General features: G+C 36.7%; 1 protein-coding gene across 12 annotated transcripts in view; it reads right to left on the minus strand.

Annotated features, from left to right (window-relative positions):
* Positions 1 to 440: 440 nt before the first annotated feature.
* Positions 441 to 27,044, minus strand: part of LMO7 (LIM domain 7) — a 129,493-nt gene continuing 102,889 nt past the window's right edge. For 8 of the 12 annotated variants that reach the window (XM_048933291.1, XM_048933287.1, XM_048933284.1 and 5 more), the window contains 16 exons: positions 22,937 to 23,098; positions 21,445 to 21,629; positions 20,739 to 20,799; positions 19,721 to 19,777; positions 17,976 to 18,001; positions 17,556 to 17,660; positions 15,720 to 15,812; positions 13,951 to 14,333; positions 11,271 to 11,336; positions 10,869 to 10,937; positions 8,902 to 8,954; positions 7,519 to 7,750; positions 6,347 to 6,619; positions 4,945 to 5,053; positions 3,522 to 3,624; positions 441 to 1,167 (listed from right to left, as the gene is read on the minus strand). In XM_048933291.1, the coding sequence (XP_048789248.1) occupies positions 1,145 to 1,167; positions 3,522 to 3,624; positions 4,945 to 5,053; positions 6,347 to 6,619; positions 7,519 to 7,750; positions 8,902 to 8,954; positions 10,869 to 10,937; positions 11,271 to 11,336; positions 13,951 to 14,333; positions 15,720 to 15,812; positions 17,556 to 17,660; positions 17,976 to 18,001; positions 19,721 to 19,777; positions 20,739 to 20,799; positions 21,445 to 21,629; positions 22,937 to 23,098 (2,000 nt within the window). In that variant the 3' untranslated portion in view covers positions 441 to 1,144. Of the gene's footprint in view, positions 1,168 to 3,521; positions 3,625 to 4,944; positions 5,054 to 6,346; positions 6,620 to 7,518; positions 7,751 to 8,901; positions 8,955 to 10,868; positions 10,938 to 11,270; positions 11,337 to 13,950; positions 14,334 to 15,719; positions 15,813 to 17,555; positions 17,661 to 17,975; positions 18,002 to 19,525; positions 19,568 to 19,720; positions 19,778 to 20,738; positions 20,800 to 21,444; positions 21,630 to 22,936; positions 23,099 to 27,044 lie in introns of all 12 variants that reach the window. The other 4 variants (XM_048933288.1, XM_048933286.1, XM_048933290.1 and 1 more) reach the window with 4 other exon arrangements.

The raw sequence follows: 27,044 nt of genomic DNA on the forward strand, positions 1-27,044 counted from the left end.
TGGGAAAGAAACTGATGAATACAATCTGGGAGCTGCTGATGAAAACCCCCCAGGGCTGTTTTGAGGTGTATTTTCAGAAGCTGCAGAATCTAATCCGGAATATTTTTGGCGCTTCATTTCTAATCACAGCTAGAAACCCCAGGTAACTTCCACCTCTTCTGATTATCTTATTTTAGGGACACAGCACAAAGAACCAGTGTCACCATTTCTTAAAAGCTGAAGAGAAAGAGCACAACAAGTTTGAGAGCAGGAGTATGTATAAAATTAGAAGTCTACTACCAGGAGTGAAGAGAGAAAAGCAATAACTATTATTCTTACACGTATTTAGGATGGCAATTTAAGCCTAAATGGCATTTAAAATGATGTCTCAGGACAATATTCAAATAAATTCAGTTCAACACGTTACCAATACATTTTGCTAGAAAGAAAGAAGCTTCTAATAAATGCAACATCAGAAATTTTATTTACAAATATACTGTAATTCAACAACTAGTTTGTGGAGGGAAAAAGTGATAGTTACATTTTTCAAAAGGGAAAAGAGAATTCTTTCCCCTTAAATGTACTCCATGGAATATTATGCCTTCACCACTGAGCAAGCAGGTAATTCTTTGTATTTAAGTTTCAAAAAAGCACAATTTTAGAAACCAGCGTATGGAAAGCAAACACATTTGTGTGCATTTAAACGCAGCTTCATATTAACCTAGAGAATTCACTTTCAGTATATGTCAAAAATAAAGACAGCAATTGCAAATATATATTTATATTAAGTATTTCTCTAATGCTCATTTCAAGAGCTTAGAAACAAAATACCCTCTTCATATACCATTGGAAAGTCAACTAGTTGATTATAAGCCTCAAAAATATTTTGAAGTTATTACCGAAAATATACTTATTCTCCCTTGTGCTTTCAGTACTTGAAGCTGAAAAAGTGAAAGCATTTTCCCCAGATATTTCCTTACTGCAATTACTTTATCATAAATAAAAATACAGTTATATGAAGAATATAATGCATTGCTATGAAGACTAGACAAGCAAAAGAGTTACTTTTAGAAAAAACACACACAATATATCTATTTATAGATCTACATCAGCAGCAATCACCTCTTCTTCTATCTGCAACAGTGGTTTCATATCTAGGTTTGCTTCACATGGAGGTTGGTTGTCCAGCTGTTAAGAGAGAAACAGAAGAAATTGTAATTAAATTCTAGCTACTGAAGAATCATATTGACAAAAATTCAAGTTTCCACTTAAAAGTTGTCAGATAATGGTATTACCATACTGATTAAAACGCAGTAACACATAGTAAGGCATACATTCTGAGTCTAGCAAGCCAAATGTCATAAACAATACAAATTTGAGCTTAATCCAACTATAGCACTGCAAATATTTAAGACCAAATAACTTTCCACAGAACATGCACCTTACCCAGGTTTTAAGGAATTGTTTTTAGTATTAACACAAAGACAAGTTCACTTTTTTATTTTTCCTAAATTTACACTTCAACAATTCAATTAAGATTTCCTAAGTAACTATAGCAATATGTATGTTTTTGAAAGTTTATTATCCAGTCTCTCTGCACATATTTAAGGGCATCTGCCAACACATCAGTGTTTCACTGCAATTTTACAAGATTAAAACATAAAATCAACATAAAATTGTGCAAACAAACCATGAAAATACATTGCAAATATTACTAATCCTACAATTTTTTCAAACCTTTTGGCCAGTACATTCATGTTTCAAAATAATGAGTCATCAGAAAAGGTGTCATGAAGTACTAACTGCAAAGTTATCTGCATTACACACCAGTGCTGCATTGCCAGTACATATTCTCATGGCAGCACTCATACAGCTGGTTTTTGTATTGTTCAAATCACTGATTTTGCTCTTTCATTCTCTATCAACAAGTTCCCATTGGCTAACTTATGTTTTGAGGTGCCCACTCACCCAGGAAGATGCAGTCTGACGGGAAGGGTATACAACCACTTCTCACAGATTAACTTTTCTCCTGAAAGGCTACTCAACATCGTGAGTTTATAAGCTATAACGTCAGAGAGAGACTAAATTGCGCTTGATCTGAGATAAAATTTTTGGTTACTGCCATCACAAAATACTACCATATCAGGGACTAAATAAGAAGACTCCTTTTAGTTTCAAACTTATCAAACTCATCCAGCAGTTTTGCATACAAAAGAAAAGATAGGGAAAGCTAAAATGACATGAGCAGGCTCCAGACTGAATTGCTCACACATTTGGGTGCCTTAAGGAGGAACATGGTCACTTTGGCATGGTTTTGTTCTCAACAAAAAGAGTTTCTCTGAACAGCAATTTGGAGAGATCTCACCAGTGCTCTTCAGAGGGAAAGTAATGACTTTCTTCTTCTTTCCACTGATCACAGAGGTTTCCCTGCACCTAATGTTAGCCTCTGTGAATGCACCAGTAGTATCAAGTAGTGGGGTTTTTTCTTTTCGGCAACCACACAATTATTTCTGTGGTGCAGGCAAATTTTCCTTCTCCTGCAAGCCAGAAAGAGCCTGAAAACAGCAAAAGCATCAGATGCAACATTTTTCTTTTTCTGAGCTGGGTTCTCAGCCAGCAGATGCCCAAGTCCTGCTCATGTGTTGTAGCGTATCTGCTTCCTCCACTGCCTTCTGGACCACAGAGAGAAAAATGTGCCAGCTCATGTAGAAACACGCACATGTTTCCCAGGAAATCATTCAGAAGCCCTTTCCATTAGCTGAATTTAATCACTTTAAAGAATTCCTTATTTTCTAAGTAGAGTATATAACTCTAAAAGTAGAGTTATATCAAATTCCAGAGGCTTCTCAAAACTAGGAGGTTGTCTACCATCATATATGACAGCAGAAAAAAAACATCATTATTATTCAAGCCTTAACATCATGCTCCAGTAAATCAGAATTCTGCAAACTATAATAAAGGAAAAAATATATACTGCACCTTTTAATTAAGATCTGTAAGTAAACCAATTCCTGCTGAACTTGTACCTAAGTGAATAACCAATCACAGACCTATAATTCAAATAATAATAGCATCGCAAAAAGAAAGCAGCATTTGTGCCACCTGCATAGGATAAATTAATATCTTTCCAATTATGTGCTAGAATTGAACTAAACACATACTCAAATTATTTTTTTTTAAATCAGTGTAGACAGTTTTTCAAAAAGACTCCTCTGCTATCAAGAGAAGACTGCTCAGCAACTTACAACTCCTTGACACCATTTTCTCAGATCTATGAAGAAAGCAAGATGATTACACTGCGTTGTGTTTGAAACTACTCAATAACAAGGTGGTAAAAACAGCTACCAGGACATTAGAAGTTTAGAATGACTACCCTACAAAAAGACAGAAACTGGCAATCAAACCTTTCTGAACCTATTAATTAACACAGCAATGTAAAGTAAAGCACAAAAGCTATCATCTGGTTCAGCTATACAAACGCTTGAAGTTTCACAGCACCAAGAACAACCATAGTCATGCATGTTGCAGTCAAGCTGCCTTACTTTTAAATCTGAGATAGCAGTCGTTGCAGAAGAGTTTGTTGTTTCGGATCCTGACTTCAGCTCCAGAGCGGGATCCCCCAAGGTCACATTCACAGGCAACGCACTGCATGACAGATGAGTAATTAACAACTCCTTACAAAATACTGAAGAAACAAAATTCTTCAAAAGAGAGTTTGGATTAAATCCAGCAAAGCTTGTACCATAAACCCACAATCACTAGAAGCAAACGTGTAACAGTTAGTGGACTGAAATGCAATCAACTCAGGAAGTATCTTAAGGCGCCGACTGGACAACAGATAGCAGAGATACACCAACTAAGCAAAGAAAGACCAGACACCATTTAGAGATTAGTTCATTAAATTGAGTTCGAACTTCAGTTTCTCTGAAAGCTAGCTCAACAAGGAAGAATTTGTTGCCTAGATGGAAACAATGATTTTGACACAGAACACCTGAGTGTGCTTCTCTCAGACTTCCATATGGCAGCACATGTGCTGGGGTCCTCAGTCCTTCGGCACTCAAACTTGTGTGTCCCCCAGTTTCCTGATTTTGCATCACAGAAACAAGTTTTTATGTGGAAAGAAGGGACAATTTCATTTTTCTTTAACACACTAATAAAGGGCTAGATAGCTTTCAGACTAACACTAAACAATTTACCTATGGTGGCTGAATAAAACTTTGCTACGGATATGAACCACTTCTGAAAAGACTAACACTATCCTCACAGAATTTATGAAAATAACTATCTACTGAAAACGTGTCTGCTTAAATAGAAATGAATTTTGTGGATGGCTAATCATTCGCTTCATCTTAAGACATTTTAGAAGAAATTTGATTGCCTTACGTAGGTGAGATCTACAGGTAGATTCCTCGTCCAGAATACATGTTCTGGAGGCATGGAGTGAAGACCAGTCTCTATTGACTACTATCCACATTGGGCAGCACTAGGAAGATCTTTGAGTCAACCTCTTTTAATACTCCTGATAATTGAGTGAGACACAGAAGGGGCTTTATTAAAGCCACAGAAAATGGAAGGTAAAATGGCACCTCCAAAGCAGAGTAATTCCTCATTCAGTCCTCAGACAGGGGAACTACAAGTGCTTTTACAACTTTTGCAAAAGGAATTTATTCTCCTGTGTTTGCCCCCAGCTGATTTCTGTATATGGGATTTTTTTTCTGTCAGTTCTAAGAAAGATATGTGGTCTTACAGTCAACATGACCACATACTTCCAAAATCCCTTCTCATTAACTTTGAGTGCTAAATGCCTGCAGATAGGACTGCCTCATGGAAATCTGCAGGTAACACACTTCAGAGTAGAAGGCAAAGCAGGTGATTTTAGTAGAGCCCCTGTGAGCATAACATTGAGTAGCCATGCGTGCTTCTGATTAGTTCCTGTTTCTTCACAGCTTTACTCCCAGCTCTCACCTTAAAACAATGTAAATGATAACAAAGACCAAGAGACTCAATGATCATGGCTGCTCCTTTGCCCAGAACGTTATTACAGTATGAACAGATTTTCTTCCCACTGACTGACCTAGATACAGAACAAATATCCTTTAAACCAGCTTGAAAAGGTTTAAAAGAAAAAAGTTAAAGATTTCTTGAGATTAAAAACAAAAACATGCTGGTAAAAAGTGGACTGCTAAGCTGCTCAAGGAAAATAAACTGAAGAGGAATATTGTTATATTATAGGGAAAGCTGAAGTGTTACAATTAAGATCACAGTTACATAGGAACAGATGAAGAAATTTGTCACATTCCTGGGAGAGATTTCACTGTATAAAATACCTTCTACAAATAAACTTGAAACTGCATTACATTTAGAGAGTAAAAACACACTGCTTTTGTGTTCCTACCTCGTTTCTTATTTGCAGAAGATCATCCTGAAGGCTACTTTTTAGCACCCCAAGTCCTATCATCTGCACCTTGTTAGATAACAGGAGGCTAGCCCTGAATATACAGTATTAACTCTTTGAACGTGAGCCATACAGAGCTAGATTTCCTTAGATCTACCAAACTGTTAGCAAATCAGAAAATGGAAATGAGAACAAGATAAGCACACATGTTTAGGTAGGTCATTCTTTTACATTAAAAAGAATGTAAAAATCTTTTTTTTTTTTTTTTAAAGTCAATTTATCAAAAAGTGTCTGAGAGTTTAAGAGTTAGTGTAGCTATGTTTACAGTGCTGTTAAATACAATACATGTAATTGTGTGTGGATGATCTTATCTCAAGGTGTTTTTAAAATGTTTCAAGTATATAAAAGAGCAGAGCTATCTATCACAACTAAATTACACTTTGTTTCAAAATAGGCTGCAATCCTTGCTTTCTCCTCCAAGATGAAAAAAACATCCTACTCTGAAATTCTCCAGGGTCATGGATTATGAGCATTCCTGAGTGCTAAGATGAGATGGACCAAATGCCAGGAAGAGGGGAAGAGAAATGAATATGACAGCCATAAAGTGTGCATTTGAGAAATCTGCTGTTAAAACACACCTCAATAAACAAATATCAGAAATGCCAACTGGAGTAGGCTTTTACTAAGTAACCAGCATACAGCTCTGAGACTGGAGATTTATTATTCCAGCTCATTTTTCTTAACCTATGTGAAGCACTGATGACAAACCTGAGGAATTTTCTGTATTACTGGAGCAGGGAAGTCATACCAGCCTACATTTCCACTGTCCCATTCACCAAGAAAACTGCAGGTGCTTTTCAGACTTGTTAATTAATATTATGTAAATGCTGCTGCAGAACACCGCATCTACAGAGACCACTCTTCAACACAGCCTAACGTGTGTGTCTTCCCAGCTGAGGGGCACCTACTCACCTGCTGCGCATCTGCGACCCTGGCTGGGAAGCAGAAACAGGAGACTGCACCCGCGGGGCTGCCTGGGATGCAGGTGGGGCTCTCACAGAGGTGGTCACAGGAGGTACTTTGGCAGAGGAAGGAGTGCACATATAGGCCCGGTTTGATGTGGACACTGGGCGGCTGTGATCTTGATTAGAGGACAGAGATGAAGTGGAGGAGGACTGGTTCAACCTCGAGTGGTGCCTCCACAAGCTTGTTCTTGAAGAATCAAGATTGTCCAAAGACTCCCCTCTGTAACACAGATACATATATGCATGTAAATGGTAGTACAGGTGAAGAAGAGCTATATTCTGATTTCAAAAAGGAAAAATATTTTATGATTTTTAAGATTTTCTAGCATGAATATATTTGTCTAATCATGAGGGTATTCTAAACACACCGACTTTAATATTTGAACTGCAAATTATCCTTTGTGTTCAGTCCTAGTCTCAAGGGAATAAAAAAAAAAACAGAGGTGAAGGAGAGGTAGTACTTGATATCTGTACAGTAAGAGTAAAACACTCTTTGCTGCAGCCTTATCAGAGTGAACTATGCCAGAATCCATTGTACAGCAACAGACCTCAGTTAGTGGGTTTGTTTTTGTAGTCTTTAAGGGATACCAGATTGAAAATAACAATCCATATAGGCTGGACAGCCACCTTGTCTATGAAGAAGGTGCTTGCCCATTAGCCAAACATTCTCCTGACTGATAACTCAAGTGTTTCCTAAGTGACAAACCCAACATTCATACATTACTTACAGAAAGAAATGAACTCGGGACTTTCTGATCCAATACTTCTGTTAAAGTGTTATACTCTTCAGCTACAGTAATTTCCACAATAAATTACTTTACTGAAATTCTTAGGCACATCTGTCAGTACTACCGATTTCCAGTGCTGCTATATCAGCCAAGAAATCAACAGTTATTTGCAGACCATACACACACACAAACACACTTTACTTGCAAAAAAACTCTTTAATCCCAGCTGGAATACAATTACCTTCTTCTACTTGCACTGCTATTCAGTTTACCTTAAAGCTTTTTTACATGCTGGATTTGTTTCAGTGCTCTGTAATAGGAGCTGAAGTTTAGAATAACCAAACAAAAATATCTGATGAGAGACAAAGTTAATTTTTAACATGATTCCTACCTCCTCATACTACTGCTGTACAGACTGATTGGCTCCTTATGCACACTGGAACTGCGTTGCCTAATCCAGCTGCTGTCTGTGTGTAGAGATGTTTTCTTCCTCATTTCCTGAAGGATTTGTTGCCTCTCTAACTCTGCTGCAGACAGGTTGTGCTCCTTCTGAGGCTCCTTCTGAGACCCCTTCTGTGACTCGCTCGTGTTCCAGGACCTCTCTGAATACTTGCTCTGAGTATCTGTTAGGACAAGACACAGGCACAAAAGCAGTTGTCAAGCATCTAGTACTCCAAGTGTAACTCCAGAAGCATTCATCATCACATTCTCAAGCTTGTTTCTACATATGTCTATATAAAAAAATTAATACAGAATGTCTATTACTTGGATGTTGTGGTAACTAACCAGTGGAAATGAGATTATGCAGTAAAAGACCTTTCAATACCTGTTTAAATTTTTGAAAGAGGAAAGCAACAAGCCCTCTTTCTCTCGTCTCTGTTGACAGTTAGAGGACAACACTTTTTTCTTTATTTTCTAAACCCAGTAATTATCCCTCACAGTAAGATCATCTAATTAAGAAAGTTACTCAACAGTAAGTCACTTCAATTTAAATTTCAATACAACTCTGCTTACATATGCACTCTTAACTTTATTGCCATCCATTACCATTATAAAATACCGTGGAAGTGTATTCTCCCGTTACTTTCAATGACTGAGCTTTAATGTGTGAAACCAATGCTGTCCATTTACAATATTTCCTCTATGGCGCCATTTACTTTATGATTACCTTTATTAACCATGTTTTAGACATAGGTGTAGCTTTCAGAATCTTTCTATTTTATAATACTTAGATAGTCTTCCTCACTCTTTATTCTAGAGAAGCAGTAACAACTGATGGACAACTCAAGAAAGGCAGCAACAAAGCACAGTCCAGGAAACTGCAGAGCCACTATGACAGTATCAGGAGCTGATTTTCACTTGTGTTATTTCTAAGCTAACAAAAGTTGAAAACGGCAAACGTGTTGAAAACATCAGTCAATAAAAACAACTGCATATACCAAGACAAGTCAACATATCAGGAGAAGAATCATTTTCAATTATATACAGGCATGATAAGTTTCATCTTCTGCACTTTCAATCATCTAAAACTTCAGCATCTAAGATCTCTTTGCAATCAGCACTACTTCAAGATAGGAGTTAATCATATTTATCCAGTTGATGGTATGAATATCCTCTTGTTTTTAGAGCTTCACTGTATTGTGCCATAGTGTAAAATTCAAACCATCATTCAGCTATGAAAAAGTACTTTACTAATTAATTTTCTTAGGATAACTGCTCCTGATATACCTGTTTTAAAAATAAGTATGAAAAATAATATAAATTAAGTACTTACTATTTCTATTTGCATTGAATTCATTCAGCTCTGAAGTTGACTTGGATTTATTCCTAAAGATACAGGAAACATTCACTCAGCCAAGAAGGATAAAGATCTTAGTGCAGACTACAGATACACAGCCCCTTTCTTTCAGTGTCCTTCTGATCAAATGCTTGCAATAAAAAAAACAATCCAGTAAACAAACAAAAACCAAAGACTAACAGGATATTCAAGTGTCAAAAAGGTGCCAGTATTGCACAACATAGATAACCACATACTGAAAGCTGAAATCAAGTATTGAACATTCCCAGTGCTTCAGCTGAAAGTATGAGGGTCTGATCATTGTATTTGCTTAATCAAAAGTATGTTCAAAGCAAAGTCCCTTCGCTGTGGAAGCTCTCCAAAGAGTACAGTCAAGAAGCAATAACTTTAAAAGCAAGTTCATAAATGATTCAATTTCATGAGTAACTTAAATCACACTTCAGCACACACCACTAGACTGTAAGCTAAATACCTCCTCAAACACTGCACTCAGATTGTTCTCAGGAAACTTATTACTCACTGATTATACCCAGCAGCATAATTTTTTAATGAGTTTTATCCAAGAGATGCCATTCTCTATATAGGAAGGCAAAGAGCAAAAAGCTGAGTTTCTGACTACACAGGACCCTCAGCAACACCTCTGTGCTGTATTATTAGTCTGAAGTAACACATCCAGATTTCTTGTTTAAAACACTTCAGAAAGGAACAGAAATCTTTTCTCGGTACACAGCTCAAAGCTGCTTCTGCAGTGTGCTTATGAGTACAGTACTGGATGCATAAAAATATACTGAGGGAGTCTTGTCCTCTTGCTGCAGACAAAGGATGCATAAACAATCTGCACCAAATTTTCTGCTTCCCCAGATTTTGATTATTTGTTCCATCTTGGGGACCTATGCAATGAATGCACAGCAGTTCTTATTAAGCAGGAGATCCAAAGACCAGGTTGACCTTGTCTGGGCTGATTTTAAGCACTTGAGTGTCTTCCTCATACACATACACAAGAGATAACTATCTAATGCATGCAGCTTTTGAAATTAGATACACAGATAAATTCACTATGGGTTCCTTGTAAAATCTGGGGCTACTCTTTATGTAATAAGGCATGCTTACTTCAACAGCAAGAATTAACTAAATGCACAGCAGACATGATCTTTCAGTACTGTGAGATGCCATCTACAACAAAGGCTTGAAAAGAAATATTCTGATTTAGGCTAATTCGGCATTTTCTAAACCATAGACAAAACATAAAAGCTAGAAGAAAAGCTGTCTATTCAGTAAGTCCAGGGAACAGCATCAGCTAGTACATTCTGTAGAAATGAGTACAGGGAAAAAAAAACACACAAAACAAGGCACATTTAGCAGGTGGCACATTTATCAGCACATCTTGATAAATACGCTGCTGCTGTCTGTCACATCCTTCCCTGTTTGCTGTTTGTAAGTTTCACAATCTTTATTGGGATGACTGCACCTTAATTTGTACAGCACACTGTGACACAACCAAGAAATTGTTTTCCAGACAGGTAAGTCCAATACCACCCACATATTTACTTCCTTATAGTTCTGCTTCTCCCAGTAAAATCCTGACTGACTGACTAACTCTTGTTTACAGCACAGCATGTAATTTGCCAAGAGTTTGGTTGGTTGCTTGTTTTCTCAATACAAAAACAGACCATAAAAACTGCAGCAGCTGCCAATGGCCAAAGCTGATCAGAAGTTTCAAGGATTTCTGACAAAGAGATTCTCACTCTGCACTGTGCTGTGCAGCCTTACCTCCAGCACTGGGGACAGGGTTGGGTTCCACAACATATGAAGGACACAGAACTATCAAAGCGTCCAAAGGCAGGCAATGAAGACAATAAAGGGTGATCCTTACATGTGCCTTTAACTCAGAACATTCTATGATCCTACATCACCACCATTCTTAAATTCAGTATCATACATACCTGTCAGAAAACGACTGACCAGGTTGCTCCTCGATGGTTTTGGAAGATTCATAGCGCTCGTAACGCCTATTTAAAAACAAACAAAAAACCCACTATCTTTATGTACAAAGATATACATAGAACTGTAAATATTTCCTGACAAAAATATTGAGAACAGATCCTTAAGAAAACAGACAAAAGCTTTCAGAAGCACAAAGATCTAAGAAGCCTTAATTTTATCAGTCAGAAATACAAGGAGAGAAAAAAAAGAAAAAAAAAAAAAAAGAAGCTGGAAAAAGAAAGGCTGTTAGAGCCTGAAATTACCTTTTTGTAAGTGAGGAGTAGAAATTTTTACATGCCTGCATGCTTAAAACTTATTGCTGAAGATATTTCTACCTATATATTGATTGCACTTCTTCTCACCTGTCAATGAGATGTTGGCCAGGTTGGTTCTCTGTTATTTTAGATACTTCATAGCGCTCATAATGTCTAGAAGCAACATACAGATAAAAGCAATTATCTATTATAACAATCTCAAAATTGAAGTAATAATATACATATACAGAAAATACAAAGTTCAGATGTTAATCAAATATGAAAACATGAGGGAGAAGATTAAAAACAGACTAGGACACTGAAAAAATATCAATATATGACAGTGATTATCTCATCTATTTCAAAGCCAGAAGATAAGCTTTGTCCAAACACAGAAGTTCTCCAAGAATTAGATGCATATTCTAGTGAATTTCATGGCTGCAGTCTGTAATCCATAGAGAAACATCTGCAAACTTCTACAGACAAAGTTCTTCCAGTTGCCTGTCCCCAGTCTCAATGCTCTGCCATCAGCTGAGTATCAGCTATCAGCTCTCTGCAGCATTATGCTTTTACGTACAGTTATGCAGTATTTCAGATTTCAAGCCAAATCTCTGGATATCATTGTAATGGAAGCATTTAGCACTAGTTATTTAAAATCCCAATTTGATTGAGCTTATTTCTTTACTACTCAGCACAGCCATCCTTGTTCAGCAACATGCATCCTTTTGCAGCAACCTCAGAAGTAATCATATTCCCTGAGACTGAAGCATATATCAAGGATTTAGATATGCAGATATCACAGCAGCTTTACAAGTTACTGCACAATGCCTTGTTATCTCGCAAATGGAGCAAGCTAAACTACAGAGATACCCCAGTGCAGCTGCCAAGAACAACCAATTGTAACAGCCATGCCTCTGCTTTGCTCAGCAGAAGTAATTCACCATGAGCTAAAGAAACTCCAGATCTCAGTCTCCCCAGCAAATATATGCAATTTTAGAATCGTATTTTTTTCTCTTAAGATATAACTTAATCATGTGTTATCTTCAATCATCTCTTACTGCTTGTTCAAAAAAAGGGAAAAATCCTCAAGGGAAACAGTCAAGCCTGCTGCATGCAAGGCAGTAAGCTAAGCGCACAAGAAACAAGGAAAAGTTACGGCATTAATCTCTGCATTAATCACAGCAGATTAATCTCCTGTGACACCTGAAGCAGTAGTCGGAAAACTTCTACGCAAAAATCTGCATTTATAAACTATTTTATTTATTAATTTTAAGCAAGCTGATGAAGGTGGTAATGGAAGAAACACTTTAATGCTCAAGGATAAATATGTTCAAAGTGGATAAATCCAACACAATACAATACCTAAGCCAATATTTGCTAACTCATACATGATGATGCTTTTCATTGAGAAGTTAGCACACAGGCACAACTAAACCTTACTGCTGCACTGTTGAACTAAAATGATAGAGGAATCAGTCATGCCTTTGTTAGAAAAGAGTTAACTTGATATTTCTTCTGAAAGCCCTGTATTTTTGAGCTACTGGCTCTCAATTTGCACTAGAGTTCTTACAAATCTTCATATTAAGTGCTTCAGGTCACCTTTGATTTGGTGACAATTACTTTATCTGTATCTATTTAAAAATGAGAAGAAGTGGGTTAATAGAGTACTCCATTCAAGAGGAATGACTTCATCTCATACTTGATTCTTCTACCTTAAGAAAGAAAGAATAGAATTTTATTCAGTCTTAGCAGGATGCTCTGTGTAATACAATACCATTTATAGCAATGAGCACTGGCAGTCAGGCTGCAGAATTTTAAGTTATCATCCATTCACTTCTAAATCTCTTCCCTCAGCTGAAATGCCAAAATGAATGTGCAATTTGTCATAGTTTTGTGATTCTTGGTTTTCGGTATTCCACCTCATAACATCATGTGGGGCATTGGGAGTTTAGAATCATAGAATCATAGAACTGTTGTTAACAGTTTAACTGTTAATGCTCAATTCCTGGGTACCTGCCCAGAAGAGAAGAACTACATTCCCCAGGGGACTTTGTGGACACAGAGAGGAGATACAACTCCTGGCAAGGTCACCTGATGTGCTCTTTTTCGTCTGCTCTTCTTCATGGGCTCTCCTCCTGTCTCCCTGCTGCTCAACTGGACTGTGCATCTCAATTCAGCATTGTGGTGAGGCCTATCCACCTTTCAGACATTCTCTCGTTATATTTGATTTATTAGCTTCAATTCTGATTATATGGTATTACGGTGTGTTATCTTGCATTCCGATACTATATTTAGTAAGTTAGTTTGTTCCTCCTCAGATCATTGCTGCTGTTTTTAACTATTTTTGGGGTCCCCTGTTCCCTTTTTCCGGAGGTACGGATTTTGCAAAATCCCTCCTCCCCTCTAGTCACGGAACTGGGCCGAACCAGCCCGTAAACCATTGACACAATTATTTCTATACTCTTAGAGCACAAAAGAAAACTGGTCTGCACAAGGTGAAGAATTGGTTTGCAACAAGAGAGACTAAGGAATGGTGGGGCTCAAATTATGCCAACTCAGTCACCTGTAATTATGATCATGCTTACGCAATGAGCAAAGGATGGCAAAACTGGGATAGCTTTACAATTTTACTGCTGAACTACAATATGATTAGGTTATCATGTAGTGTCTTGCACTAGTAAATCTACAGTAAGAACCTGACATGAATGCACATATTCAAGACATGAACTCCATTTGGAAAGGTATTTCAATTTTTATGCAGAAGGGAGAGTTCATTCTAAGCGCAGACCTTTGGTACTGAGATGACTCCACTGACATTTCCCTCTGCCTTTCTGCTTGCTGCCTCTGCTCCTCCATCTCTGCCTGCCGCCTCTGCTCCTCCATCTCTGCCCGCCGCCTCTGCTCCTCAGCATACTGCTGTTCCCTTTCTTTACGTTGTCTCTCAAGCTCTAGTTCTTGGTGTTCCCTTTCTCGCTCAACACGCAGGGCTGCTTCTTCTTCCTCCTGAAGCCTCCTTTCTTCTTCCCTGGCCAGCAAGTGTGCTGCCAGCTCTCTTCCTCCATCTCCTTCTGGCTCCTCAGGAGTACTCACTTCAGGGCTTGCCCTCCAGCTGGAGGCAGATGGAGCTCGTGCAGAGACTGTGATCATGTTTGAGGTTATAACAGTTTGTTCCTGTGGCAGATAAAAGAAATAACATTTTTAGGGGATGGAGCTCTGTGTGTTGGTTGTTGGGGTTTTTTTGGTGCCTTTTTTTTTTTTTTTTTTAAAGTCAGATTGCTGAATCAGAAAAGGTTATTTACTCTACATGGGAAGGCTGGTGTAAAAAGCATCCCAAATACTCTCAAATGCAAAAGACAGGGTGTACTTTGGTTTCTTTTTGAATGTATGCCTGCTGGCACATTCTTCTAATGCATGAGCTTCATTCCACACAGCAGCCCTAGCAAGCATCACTGGCAGTGTGTCCACAAGTATGTGAAACATTCTGCTTTTTAGAACACTTCTTACATTCCGTTCCATCTCCACTTAAATCCTCACCAAAAACAAACTCTTCATGATACCCAACATTTTTAGTTTTTTTTAATTCCCAAACTGGAGACCTACCTAAGACAGCTACTGCAAGTGTGTACCTGACCAATGTATTTCACAGGAATCATCATGTGGAGGAAACCCCAAGCCTCCTATATTCTCCTGCCATTACAAAGTTAAGTATCTGACTTACCACTAACATTTGTCTCAAACATGAAAAAGGTCTTTCAGTGGTCAAAATAAGTTTTAACTGTAGGGAACAAATACTCTTTGCCAGTTAAGGATTTGTGCATCCAAAATTTTAATGGTTTTTTTTGATGAAGCATTTTACATTCCTGTACAGCAAAGTCTTTGAACAGCTCTAACAAGTTTTTTTCAGTATTGAAATCCTATGCCTTAAAGTCTTGATGCTCATGACAACATGAACACAGCTGATGTGGCTGGAGTGCCTGAAGCTATGTTTATGTAGCAAAAGAGAAGAGGTATCACAGATACTTCCTATGCTCAGCAAAAGAACTATGTTCTCATAAGCAGCCAAAAGAAACAACACACATTCAAAGTTTTAAAAATATATGATAGCAAAGCTGAAGTTGATTTGATATGTAAATTCTCCAAAGATAGGAGAAACTGAATGCCAGCAAACAGCCTGGAAGTTAGAAACCACACCTAATGATCAAGTACTGAAGCAAAATTTCAAGATGTAATACTGAGAGGTAAATATTATACAATAAAGGTGACTCTTTGATTCTTGTCACGATAATTCATACAGTTTGTAACATTTTGCCAATATATCCTTACTGTTATTTACTTAGCAAATCCATGAACTCCTTCCATTTTGATTTCTTCATTGCATTTTACCAATCTCTGTTAAGTCATAGACAATCATTTTGCTTTAGGAGCAATTATGTTCCAAAACAAGGAGATAAATGACATAATAAAATAATTATTTGTATGTGTATCTCTTCCCACTAGTAGTTTAAAAAGCCACCATGAAACTGAACAGACAAAAGTGATGCCATACTAACAGCTTACCTCATCTAAATATTTGGAGTTTTCTTTTTCAGCTTCTTGCTTAGCTCGTAGCCATTCTTCCCTCAGTTTTTCTTGTTCCCGTTTGTATTTCTCCTATTAGGTTAAATTGAAATTAAACACACAAATAAAGAATTTGGTTTAATTGCATTAAAATATTCTACTCTTTATTTAATGAGTTTGGTATAAACATGCTTGAGCTCCTCTGGGACATTAGATGAGCCACAAATGAATTGCATTCTGGCTTAAATACCATCACAAGGAGTTCACTCATCAATTTCAGAGAATCTAGGCTTCTTATATGATAAGCCTCATAACAACTGACCTCACATCTGCTATATTCCCTGTCGTTACAGCTGATTTTTGTTCAGTTGGGAATTAAGCTATCTAAAATATTTCTTGATTACAGAGTAATTATATTTAACTTGGAACTGGCCAGAGTAATATGACAAATATAAAGCAATGACTAAGTGAAATATGAGGCAGTAATTTGGTTTCAGCAAGAATATTTGGTCTCCCAGAAAGTTCATCTGAACAAAAGCCTATTTTGAACCTCCAGTTTTGTCCTATGACTGGTTTTAATATGAAATCAATGCAGTGTCCTAAGGCATTACTCAAGATACACAGTAAACATTTTGTTGATTTTGTCAACCACCATCTCAGTCTTGGGAAAAGCAAAATATGCAGTAATTGCAAAAGTTCCTTCTAAGATGCTGGAAATTAGCAAATAAAGACTTGGCTTCCTTTCTCTGGTTTTTAAATAAGTAATAAGATCATGGGAAAGAGAAATAGCATTATTACTCTGGCTAAATTTAACTTTTCAAGTGTGAAAAAAAGGAAACAAGGAGAAGTGATGGCAGAGGGATTCAACTATTCTCAATGAAAGAGAAGCCAAGGCTTATACTCCTTACAGGCATCTCTCCAGATGCCAAATTGTGCACCCAAGCCATAACAGATATCACAAATATGTTTATAAGTCGCAACTCCTGCCTCGTGGATTTTGAAAGCTAAAAGGAATGACAACACTGAAACATCCAAAAAGCAAGAGAATAGTTAAACTCTGTTTTGTCATCATGATTTACTGCTGAATGCTTAAATGCTATTTAAGATGGTTTGCACAGAGTAAATGAGATTTACTGATGCTTCTGCTAGCCAACAGCCCTTACATACATAATTTAATTTCCAGAGATACATCTTACAGTAAAGACCTCAGCTCAGTGAAGCATAAGCCTGCTCAATCCTGGAACACGTGCTTGGTTTTTGTGTATTATCTTAAGATAGCAAACATTGCTCATGCCTTTTGCAACATTTTCCTCTATCTCTGGTATCTGATTATTGAGGTGAATTTGCACCAGTCAGATGGTTTGGCTTTCTGAGGTACTGGGAACCAAGCTGACTCCAAATGAGTAGCTGACTGCTTAACATTAGAACACTAGCAGGCATCTAACCACGGTACTACTTTATATTCAGAGATGAAGGCAGCCAATGTCTTGAATGGATGGTAAAACATCCTAGAGAATTTTCTTGCAAGAAAATAAAATATACATTCAAAAAATGACTTAGGTCTTGCTTTGTTGTAAATTGTTTTGCCAACGAGAGCAAATCAGCCTTCTGATGATTGAGCACTTCTGGCTGTAGTGAATATACAGTCTGGGTTTGATTTTGTGAAACTTACTAATGCATTTCCCTCTTTTCTTTCTGAAAAATTGTGTATATGATTGTGCAGCCCAGCAAATGTATCTGGAAGTCCCCTTCTGCCATCAGTAAGAGTCACAGAAGTCAAGAGAAGTTTTCCTCTCTAATGGTTACCACACACAAAGTCACAAAGATTAATATTACCTGCAATAAACGATCCTGCTCCTTTTGCCATTTCTCTTGTCGTTTTCGTTCTTCTTCTTGATCCCAAACCCGACGACTTGGAGCACTAATGGATGGGACTGGGAGCTAATACAACATGCAAATGAATTAATACAATCTTACTACATGTGATCAACACTCTACATTTTAACTTAAAATGAGAAGTAAAAGCCATTACAAGAACTACATCTTTAGAGCAGCAAGAACCTGATTCAGTCTCCTCAAAGGGACAGTAGGCAACCATTGTTTTACACATTAAATATGTCAGTACCCTGATTTGATTGGAATTTTAAAGCAGTGTGGGGGGAAAAAAAAAAAAAAAAAAAAAGCAATAGAAAGCAATCGACTTCTAGAAAAGACAATAACTATGCACCTAATTAGTAGTTTGTAAACACTACTTACATCAGGCATTGCAGGCTCCGGGCCTCCTGTCAGATTTGGGAGTAGAAAGGAAAACAGAAAACAGCAACAACAAAAAAATAGGAATTATTAGAACAATACTAACTACTTTAATACCTATCCAAGTGTAGAAAGTCTGAACTTCAAGTGAAATTTTTGCTTCAATAGTAAGCCATGCTTGCATTTGATCCTACTACACACTTATTAGAGCTCAGAATACACCAGGTGCTTTCAACTAATGTAGGTGACTGTTTCCAACTGCCCTTTTTTCCTGCTCTCCAAAGTACATGTGAATTTGCTAAGATTGTCACCATTCACCTCAAACCATACAGTATTTGAGGATATGATGCTTGATCTTAGCTTTACCAAAATTACTTTAAAAAAAATATATATTATTTATATATATATATATATATATATATATATATATATATATAAATGTGCTGATATATTAAAACTTGAGAAAATGTGGAGAAGCACTAAGTTAAGAGTAATCATTCCCCAAGCATCATCTTACGTAATTATTTTTGTTTGTTGTTAGTATCCTTGTTACTTAGTTGTTCAAATTTCACTTAAAAATGCATAAATGCAACAAATTGCAAAATCCTTAATTTAGGATACAAAGGACATCTCCTCTCATCCCTGTAAGACTATGCTAGCCTGTACAGCCTTAAAAAGAAAATTCTTTCATATCAGTATGTTAAAGAAATCAAAAAATAAGCAAAACTGCATTGAGTGCATACTCTAGAAATACATACTTTTCCTTCCCCTCAATCAGAAGTGAAATACTACAAGTATTGCTATACAATTCAAACAGTTTTCATAGCCTAAAAAACAGCCACAAACAACCAACAACAGAATATCACCTTATCAAAGATACAATATAGCAAAAAGAATCACAAAACCACAAACACAGGTATATGTTGCAGCACTTCACATATCACTTCTCAACAAATGAAAGCCATTATCACTGAGGCAAAGCCCTGGTTCCACTTAAATCTTTGGCAAAATTCACACTGGACTTCCAGCGGGCCAGAATTTCACTTTCAGGCTACAATAAAAAGCAAGGCATACGTAGTCTGAAGACAATATTAGGCATACAGTAGTGGAAGTACGTGAGTTGTGACATGCAGAACACCAAAATGCAACCTACAAAACCAAAATTGAGTGCCTAATTTTTGTTTATTTATTTATTTCATCTTCAAAAGCCAGAAGATTCATTTCAAAATTCATACTGGCCTTTTCAAGATCTAGAGACTTCACCACATAGTGAAGAGTCGGTTACTGCTGCTTTCCACCAATTTTGAAGAATGTGCACAGCTACGACTCCAAATAAACTCAAATTCAGAGTTAAGTATTTTGACAACAGCTGTTTGAATTCCGCACAATGCCTCTGCTGGGATGTTCAATATTATTCTGTTTTGTAGGTAGTAGCAAATCTGAACAGAGTGCTATCCATCTTGCTCTTAACCCAGTGTATAAAAGAAATATGAACAACATATAAGAGATTAAAAAAAGCTATAAATATAAGAGAACACACAAAGACCCATTACCACAAAGGTAGACCCATGAATTGTAAGAATAACCTGATGACCCTGGGGAAAGAAGGGAAATGAATTACGTTGCTTCAAGATAACTGTAGCAAACAATGCTGAAGAGGCAGAGTACCCGGCACCAGAATGGTTAGGAAGAGTGTGCAGCAGGAACAATTTCATGAAAGTACATGAAATGTTAGCTCTTCGATTTACCTTGTTCAAAAAATTGTGACCGCCTTTTTAAGTTTTTCAAAGAAATAGGTTCAGATGCTATTTGAAAAATATAGAGAATACAAACAAATCAATGAGGTGCTGTTTTGTTTTTCTTTTAAATGACTATCACCACTGGATAACAAATGTGTATCACACTTCCAGCCTACAGCCACGTCATTTAAAAAAGAAAAACAAGCCCCTGAAATAAAGAAAATCTAATCTTTCATAAATACAGTTTTTAGTTGGTTACATCATACACTGATTAGTATTTCATTTTAATATCTAACATTGTCCAACTATAACAATAATACAATTTAACGTCATCTGAAAGGCATCTTCAGAGGGCAAATGATCTTTTGGCAGATCTCTTGTAAATTACCATGCACATGCAAGCTACAATGAAACACTAATTTCTGTTCCATTAGGAAGTCTACATACCTGATTTCTCTCACTGTCATCAGATAGTATTATAATGGTTCACAGCATCATAACTAATTATTATTCATATTAGAACTATCAATATCATTCTTCAGGAATAAAAATAAACAACAACAACAACAAAAAAAAACACCAATAAAAATAACCACTGTCAATATCCGTCACCCCTCCCAAAATCCTCATAAATGAAATAGAAAACCCACAATACTCATTTCACTCTATTCCAGAGCAGTGAAATAAATTGATATTCACACTAAATCAGGCTTCACATGATGCAGTAGCAATTATAACAAATTCTGTGTCTTTTTTTTGCTTTTCCATCCCTATCCCTACAGTAAGTTTACAGCAACTAATTCTGAGACAGAGGATCTGTCACTTCCTTGTTGTCAGGTCTCCAATTGCTCAGCATATTGTGGAAGCCAGTTACACCCAGTTTGGATGCAATTAGATCTGTGATACCTTTTTAGTTCATTAAGATCTCATTTAAGCCACCGTACAAAGCTTGTAATGATTACAGGTTTAGTATCTGTGCTTGCTCCAAGCCCATACAATTAGAAGATGAAAAACAATGGTAGTTTACCTCTTTGTTCATTAGATCCAAGATCTCCTTGCATGCCATTTATCAATTTTGTTCCTGTACCCTGGAAAAAAAAAAAAGAAAAAAAACAAAACAAAACAGAGCTCCAGCTTATTAGATTTGCAGAAGTTATTCAATTAAACAGTGCCCCGATAGGAACTGCATATTTTGAAACATTTCAAAATATAAGAACTTCAACAGAAGCATACAAAACTAAAACTTCCTGAGTAGATTATATGATAAAATGACTGTAAGCTTTTGCAGTGATCAATGACCAGCTGTGAACTGGTAGTTGATATTGCAAGAAAGAAGCCAAGATCTTTTATTTCAGCTACTCCATTGGCAAGCTGGGAGTTATTTGCCAGTCATTTGAAAGCATATACTCACTTTTTCCTCTGGACTGCAACATTCATTTACACTAACAATGGAGATAATATGATTTTCTAAAGAATAAATAGTCTATATGTTTTAGTTGAACTATAATCTTCAAGTATTTTAATACTTTTCATAAATTCATGAACACAGTAGAAAGTTCTCAGAGCATCTTAATATTGTATTTGCAAAAACCTGCACGTTCCTTAGAATTAACAATGCAAATTAAGAATAAGATTTCTAAGGTCTTTTCTTCTTTTCCATTCTCCCCTTCCTCATGGCAATCAGTTTTCACTTCTTCCCCCCACATCCCAAAACTGTTTGAACGCACACTCACAGAACTTTGAAGACTGCTGGAGAATTCTCTTTTTGTTGATATGGTCGAGACACTTGAAACGCGTTCTCCAGAAGTTGCATCAATCCACTTACTATCAGATGTACCTATAATGTTGGTACCCATACTGGTGAGATTGAGGATTTTATGCCTTACATGTGGCAGGGAAGGCTGGTCTTTGCCCCAGTCTTTTGGTATGTGGAGATCAAGAAATTAACACAGACAGTAATGTCAAAGAACAGGAGTTAGCGAAAACACATTAAAATAACACAGGAAACACATAAAGAGGGAGAGACACAAATCAGATGGAATTTGTGGAAACAGGACAAAGGGCATTTATGAGAAGACCGCCTTCCCCAAAAATACAATTGTTAGTTAGAAGCCATGTAAGAGTTCACCAAATATTCTGCTAACATGGGACTATAGCAACTCAACATTAGAGAGTAATTAGTATTCATTGAAAACTATTTCATCAGCATTAGTAAGGATCAAGAAAGTTCTTCCAACTTTACTCACACAAGGTACAGTTTCAATCATACACTACATGCTTCCAGTGAAGTGTCATTTTCATGTCCAAGCTACTCAAGAAACACACAGGGCAAAAAGTAAAAAGGTAGTCTAAACTAGAAAAACTGATGAAGGTAAGGAAAAAAAATAAAAATCACCATCTTCATTTAGTGTCCATCACACCATCTCCCCAAACCCCTCCCCATCCCTTAAATTTTACTAAGTTAGCTTTTCTGCAACAATTTCACTTAATTTATGCTATTAGGCATTACTCATCTTCTTCCTGCCCCATTTTTTTTTTTTTTTTTTTTTCCTCATTTGTTGGTAAATTATTCTACTTCCCAGTAAAGTAATGTTTTGATGTTCTACTTTCAATTAAATCACTAGTCACATTTCGAACTCTTGATCAAATTCTCAGCGAGCTTGAAGAGCTCAACAAGTTCAGCTGGGATGGAAGTCTGGATGGGTACTACCACTGTGGAGAGATTACAGCATCACAATGTTTTGGTCAACTGTCAAAACTCAGCACAGAGGAGCTATATCAACTACAAGCTCATATATCAGCAAAAACCCTCCCTGAAGAAAACAGGAAAGAAGGGACAGGGGCTTTAAAAATTATCTTCAAGAAACTAATCCTATAATCTAGAAACTAATGGCAGAAAAAATAAAATTTCATATTCCCTTGCGTGCTGGTGGCGCATTTTATTTATTTATTAACTGCACCTCCTCTTAGAAACAGGTCAGAGCACCAGACAGAGGTAAGTAAATTAATGTTTAGTAGATTCGTTTGCCAAAACATTTCTAATGCACGAGCAGTTAAAAAAAAAGCTAAGTTGTGTTAAAATGCAACAGACACACTAGCAAACTACTTAGCTCAGATACGTATTACTGCTGTAAGGGTAATAAGGAGACTCAGCTGTCAGGTACAGCAGAGACAAAGCTTATTTGCCTTACAGAGCATACTGTACCTGCCTATGAAACAACTCACCATTCTTTCCATATCGTCTAACATCCATGACCAGGTTTCCAGTTTCTAGTGCTCTGGTGATGGCTTCTTCCCACTGACTACGGTCCATTTGTGAAACCTTTGTGCCGTTGATAGCAATGATCTCATCATCTACCTGCAGCTGACAAAGTGCTGCAGGGCTATCTGATGAAAACAGAAGAAAAAAATGTTTCTAATCACAGTTATTGACATACATTTATGACAGGGAGAAAAAAAAATAACTCAGTCAAAGAAACACTTATCGGCAGGTATTCAGAAAGTCTTAGGAAAAACTGACCGCACTGCAAGTATAAGGTCAGTAAAATCAGTTAATATTAATGTAGTGTTGAAATCTGATGCATAAATACGAAGAAATTTCTGGGTTTGCAAGCATTCATGTTCCGGCTATCTCATTTAACAAATGGTTTCTGGTTAGCCAACTTCTGCCTCAATCTTTATAATCTGGAATAGTAACAGAGAGAGGCAACACTACACTGTCTATAGCAGAAATTTGCTGAAATTCAGCTTACGTTTGGATAATCCTCTTATTTGCCCCCCGCCCCCCCAAAAAAAAACAAACAACAAAACCAGACTCCACTCTGTTAATTCCAGTATGATCTGGTTTTCTCATATTCTTATTTACATTTTCTGGGCTTGGTTGACAAGAAGATTGCTATATTGCTTTGCTAAAATATTTTTTTAGCTCTGAATTGACTGGTAACTAGACTCACTTAAGATACCGCTGGGTGCTGTCCTATTAGAATTCTCTGGATTGTATTTATTTTGCCAGTGGGTACAAGCCACTTACAAATTTTACTGCAACTTGGACTTTGAATTTTACTGATATTTTGCAAGACAGGATGCACTTTATACTCTTTCACCTATTACTACGTGTTGGCAGGTAATCTAGCCTAAGGACAGAGAGCATACAAAAGCAGTTAATAAGCCTTCTCATTCTCTTTTTTTTGTTTGTTTGTTTGTTTTAATACTTCAGAAAACAGGCAAGTTGAGAAACAGTCTTCCCAAAGTACAATTTTATGAATTATACCTGAATGGTTCTTCCACTGAGAATAATTCCCCGAGCAGAACAAACGTAGATTACACAACTAAAGCACTTTCCAGATTAAGTAGAGAAATGCACACATATTATTCAAAATATACCAAGAACAATACTATATTATAGACAAACATGACAGTACATTTAGACACCATATGCTTCATTCCAACCTTCTTCTAACTTACTAGGAAAATGCTGTTTGAAGTCTAGATCACACACTAAGGATTCAGATAGCTTTGATTTTCTTACCACCCAAGAACACTGTGAAATGAAGGAAAGCTATGCTTCCTAATAGCAAACTAAGCAATGATCCTTCATAGTACACAAAAAAGTGAAATGATGACCCTATGATGGAAGAGCACAGCTCCATATTCTATTCTTGTGCATTCTTAAAGCATGGACTGATACTCCATTAACAGTTACCAGCAAAACTCTCAACACACACATTATTTTAAATACTAGTATAGAATAAAAAGTAGACCTTTCTTTTGGAGAAAGAAAGGTTTGACTGGAAAAAAAAAACAGTGTCATTAGTTTGTTAAAGAATTAATAGCTTTGAAGATCCAACTGAATGTGATTTTAAAGATACCGCCATTGAAAGTACTACTTTCAATGATGTTCAGTAAACATCTGGAATTTTGCCTCATGTCACCACTTAAGACAGTACTATACACTTTGAACATATAGATGAAATTTCACATTCAAAATATACGGAAGGCCTCAGGTTCAGAAATGTTTTGTGGCACGATGAGTGCTTGGAGCCAAAAAGGTGACCATGTAACTCAAATAGGTCAACTGGGATGAGACCCAACTCAGAGATGAGAGAAGTATACCTGGGCTATAAATCAAGGTTTTCAGAAAATAAGCAAGTTTAAGATTTCACATTTCCTCCCATGTCACCAGAAAAAGTATATCCAAACCATTTTCCGCACACACTTGTTTATCTCTAACTTATTCCCAGCTGCTGGTACTACTACAGATAAATACTAACTCATATTCTCACATATGGAAGAATACGTAGGAAGCAGAGCAAATTTACTACATCTTACGTGCCAGTGAGTGTTCAACACAATCTCAACAAACAATAGCAAGTAGGGTGTGTGAAAGTGAAAGAATTGAAATAATAAAGATTACAGAGGGCAGAGGGCAAGCTAGCAGAACAACATCAAGATTTAATGACTTTCCAGGGCTTCCTGTTTATGTAATTTTTAGGTTAAAGGCTGGAGATCTCTGTAAAAAACAACCAATCTTCTTTTATATGTAACAAATGTGTCTCACTGGAACATGTTACAAATTTAACTTTTAATAAGCTTTTTGAGGATACATACAGAAGGTTAATTTCACTTGCCGAGTAGTTTTCTTTAAAATTACTTGAAGGAAAAGCTTATGTTGAATGCAGAGTCATTATGAGCAATAATATAAGTATAGTTTATCACCAAATGAAAATCATTTGGCTAGATAGGATAACAAATACAATAAGATAACAAGAGAAAGTTTTCCCTGAAGTTATTTCTGTGCTTGCAAAAAAGGTGATTGGGAGCAGCTGGCTAGCACTTGCAGATCCAAATCACACTTGCTGAATCTGGGTGTCTTTAACAACAAAATAATCAATTCTGCGAATGAGAGCGCAATGGTGAATGTCATCCACCTTGACTTTAATACGGTTTGTGACATGAGACACAGTATCCTGGTGACAAAGTTGGGACATTACAGTGTACGGGACAGAACAAAGAACAAACAGATGGGTGACAGTACAGAGAACCTAAGCAGTTTTCATCCTCCAAGGGTTTCAAACCCTATTGGATAAGGCCCTGGACCATGATCTGAATTCAATTTTGGTACTTTTTTTGAGCAGGAGATTGTTCTAAGTGGTCTCCTAAGGTGTTCCTTCCAACCAGTATTATCCTATTATTTATTCTTAGAAGCAGGAAACACAACATTCAGGACCCCTCAGATGAAGTACATCTTACTCCTCAATGACCTGTCCACCTCTTTCATCTGTCATTCCTTTAAGCAAACACTCAGACTGTTGTACTGCTTAAGGATACAATACTAGGCAATTGCTGAGAGAAAAAAAATATGTTATAGATGAAAATACCAATGAGATGCAGCCCATTAAAATTTCTCTGTTTAATCTATATAGTTTCCAACCTTCCTTGTGAGAATGGTAATACAGCATAAGCCAGGTAACAGACTCAAGACCTTAATATTCTCCTTGCTTCCAGATCCAAGAGATAGAGCTTGTTTAGTGCTTTGTGAATGACAAGCAGGAATATTCAGTACCCCTAAGTTTCTTGTTTACAGCTTGCAGTGAATATAAACAGTCTTTTCCTCCCAGCAACAAAACTAAAACAGAATCCTAGCAGCAGGAAAAGTAAATGGAGAGTTATTCTTCATACAAAGCAATTATTAACAGTTAAAATCTAATTATGCGAAGTGCCCAGCTGTAACAAGGAGAGGTCAATAAGTTGACTTTAAAACGAAAATCAAGGGCGTTCAGTAAATGCAGTTAAATTACGTATTGTCCTCTATGGGAAGCATAACGAGGGTTAACAAAATGAGAAATTGCCATTTATTTCTCTTTTCTCAAGATGAACATTTGACATAAAAAAGGGTACAATTAATTATTGCTTAAGTATTACTAACAACGTTAAAGATCACTGTCCAGAAAAAGAAAAAAGCATAATGTGATTCTGTTGTGGCTGTTTTGTTTGTTTTGTTTTTAAGAAAACCAAACTTTTCCTTATCAGGAAACTTCAGACCTAATAATAATTATTACATATGCTTCACTGCACCAATAAATAAATAAATAAATAAATAAATAAATAAATAAATAAATATCCTTTCTGCCAAGAGTACTACATCCAGCTACACCCCCTGACCCACAGCTCCCCCCCCCCCAAACAAAAAAGAAAAAAAAAAAAAGCATTGGAAATCAATTTAGAAGTTGCAACTACCCAAAAAATATTAGCTGTCTCCAAAATCCAATGTGACTAAGTATTTTTATTTTTTATTTTACCTTTCTAACTCCCAACCAAGTTACAATTCAATTGT

The sequence above is a fragment of the Lagopus muta genome, chromosome 1 (assembly GCF_023343835.1).
Source record: "Lagopus muta isolate bLagMut1 chromosome 1, bLagMut1 primary, whole genome shotgun sequence".
Classification (NCBI taxonomy): domain Eukaryota; kingdom Metazoa; phylum Chordata; class Aves; order Galliformes; family Phasianidae; genus Lagopus; species Lagopus muta.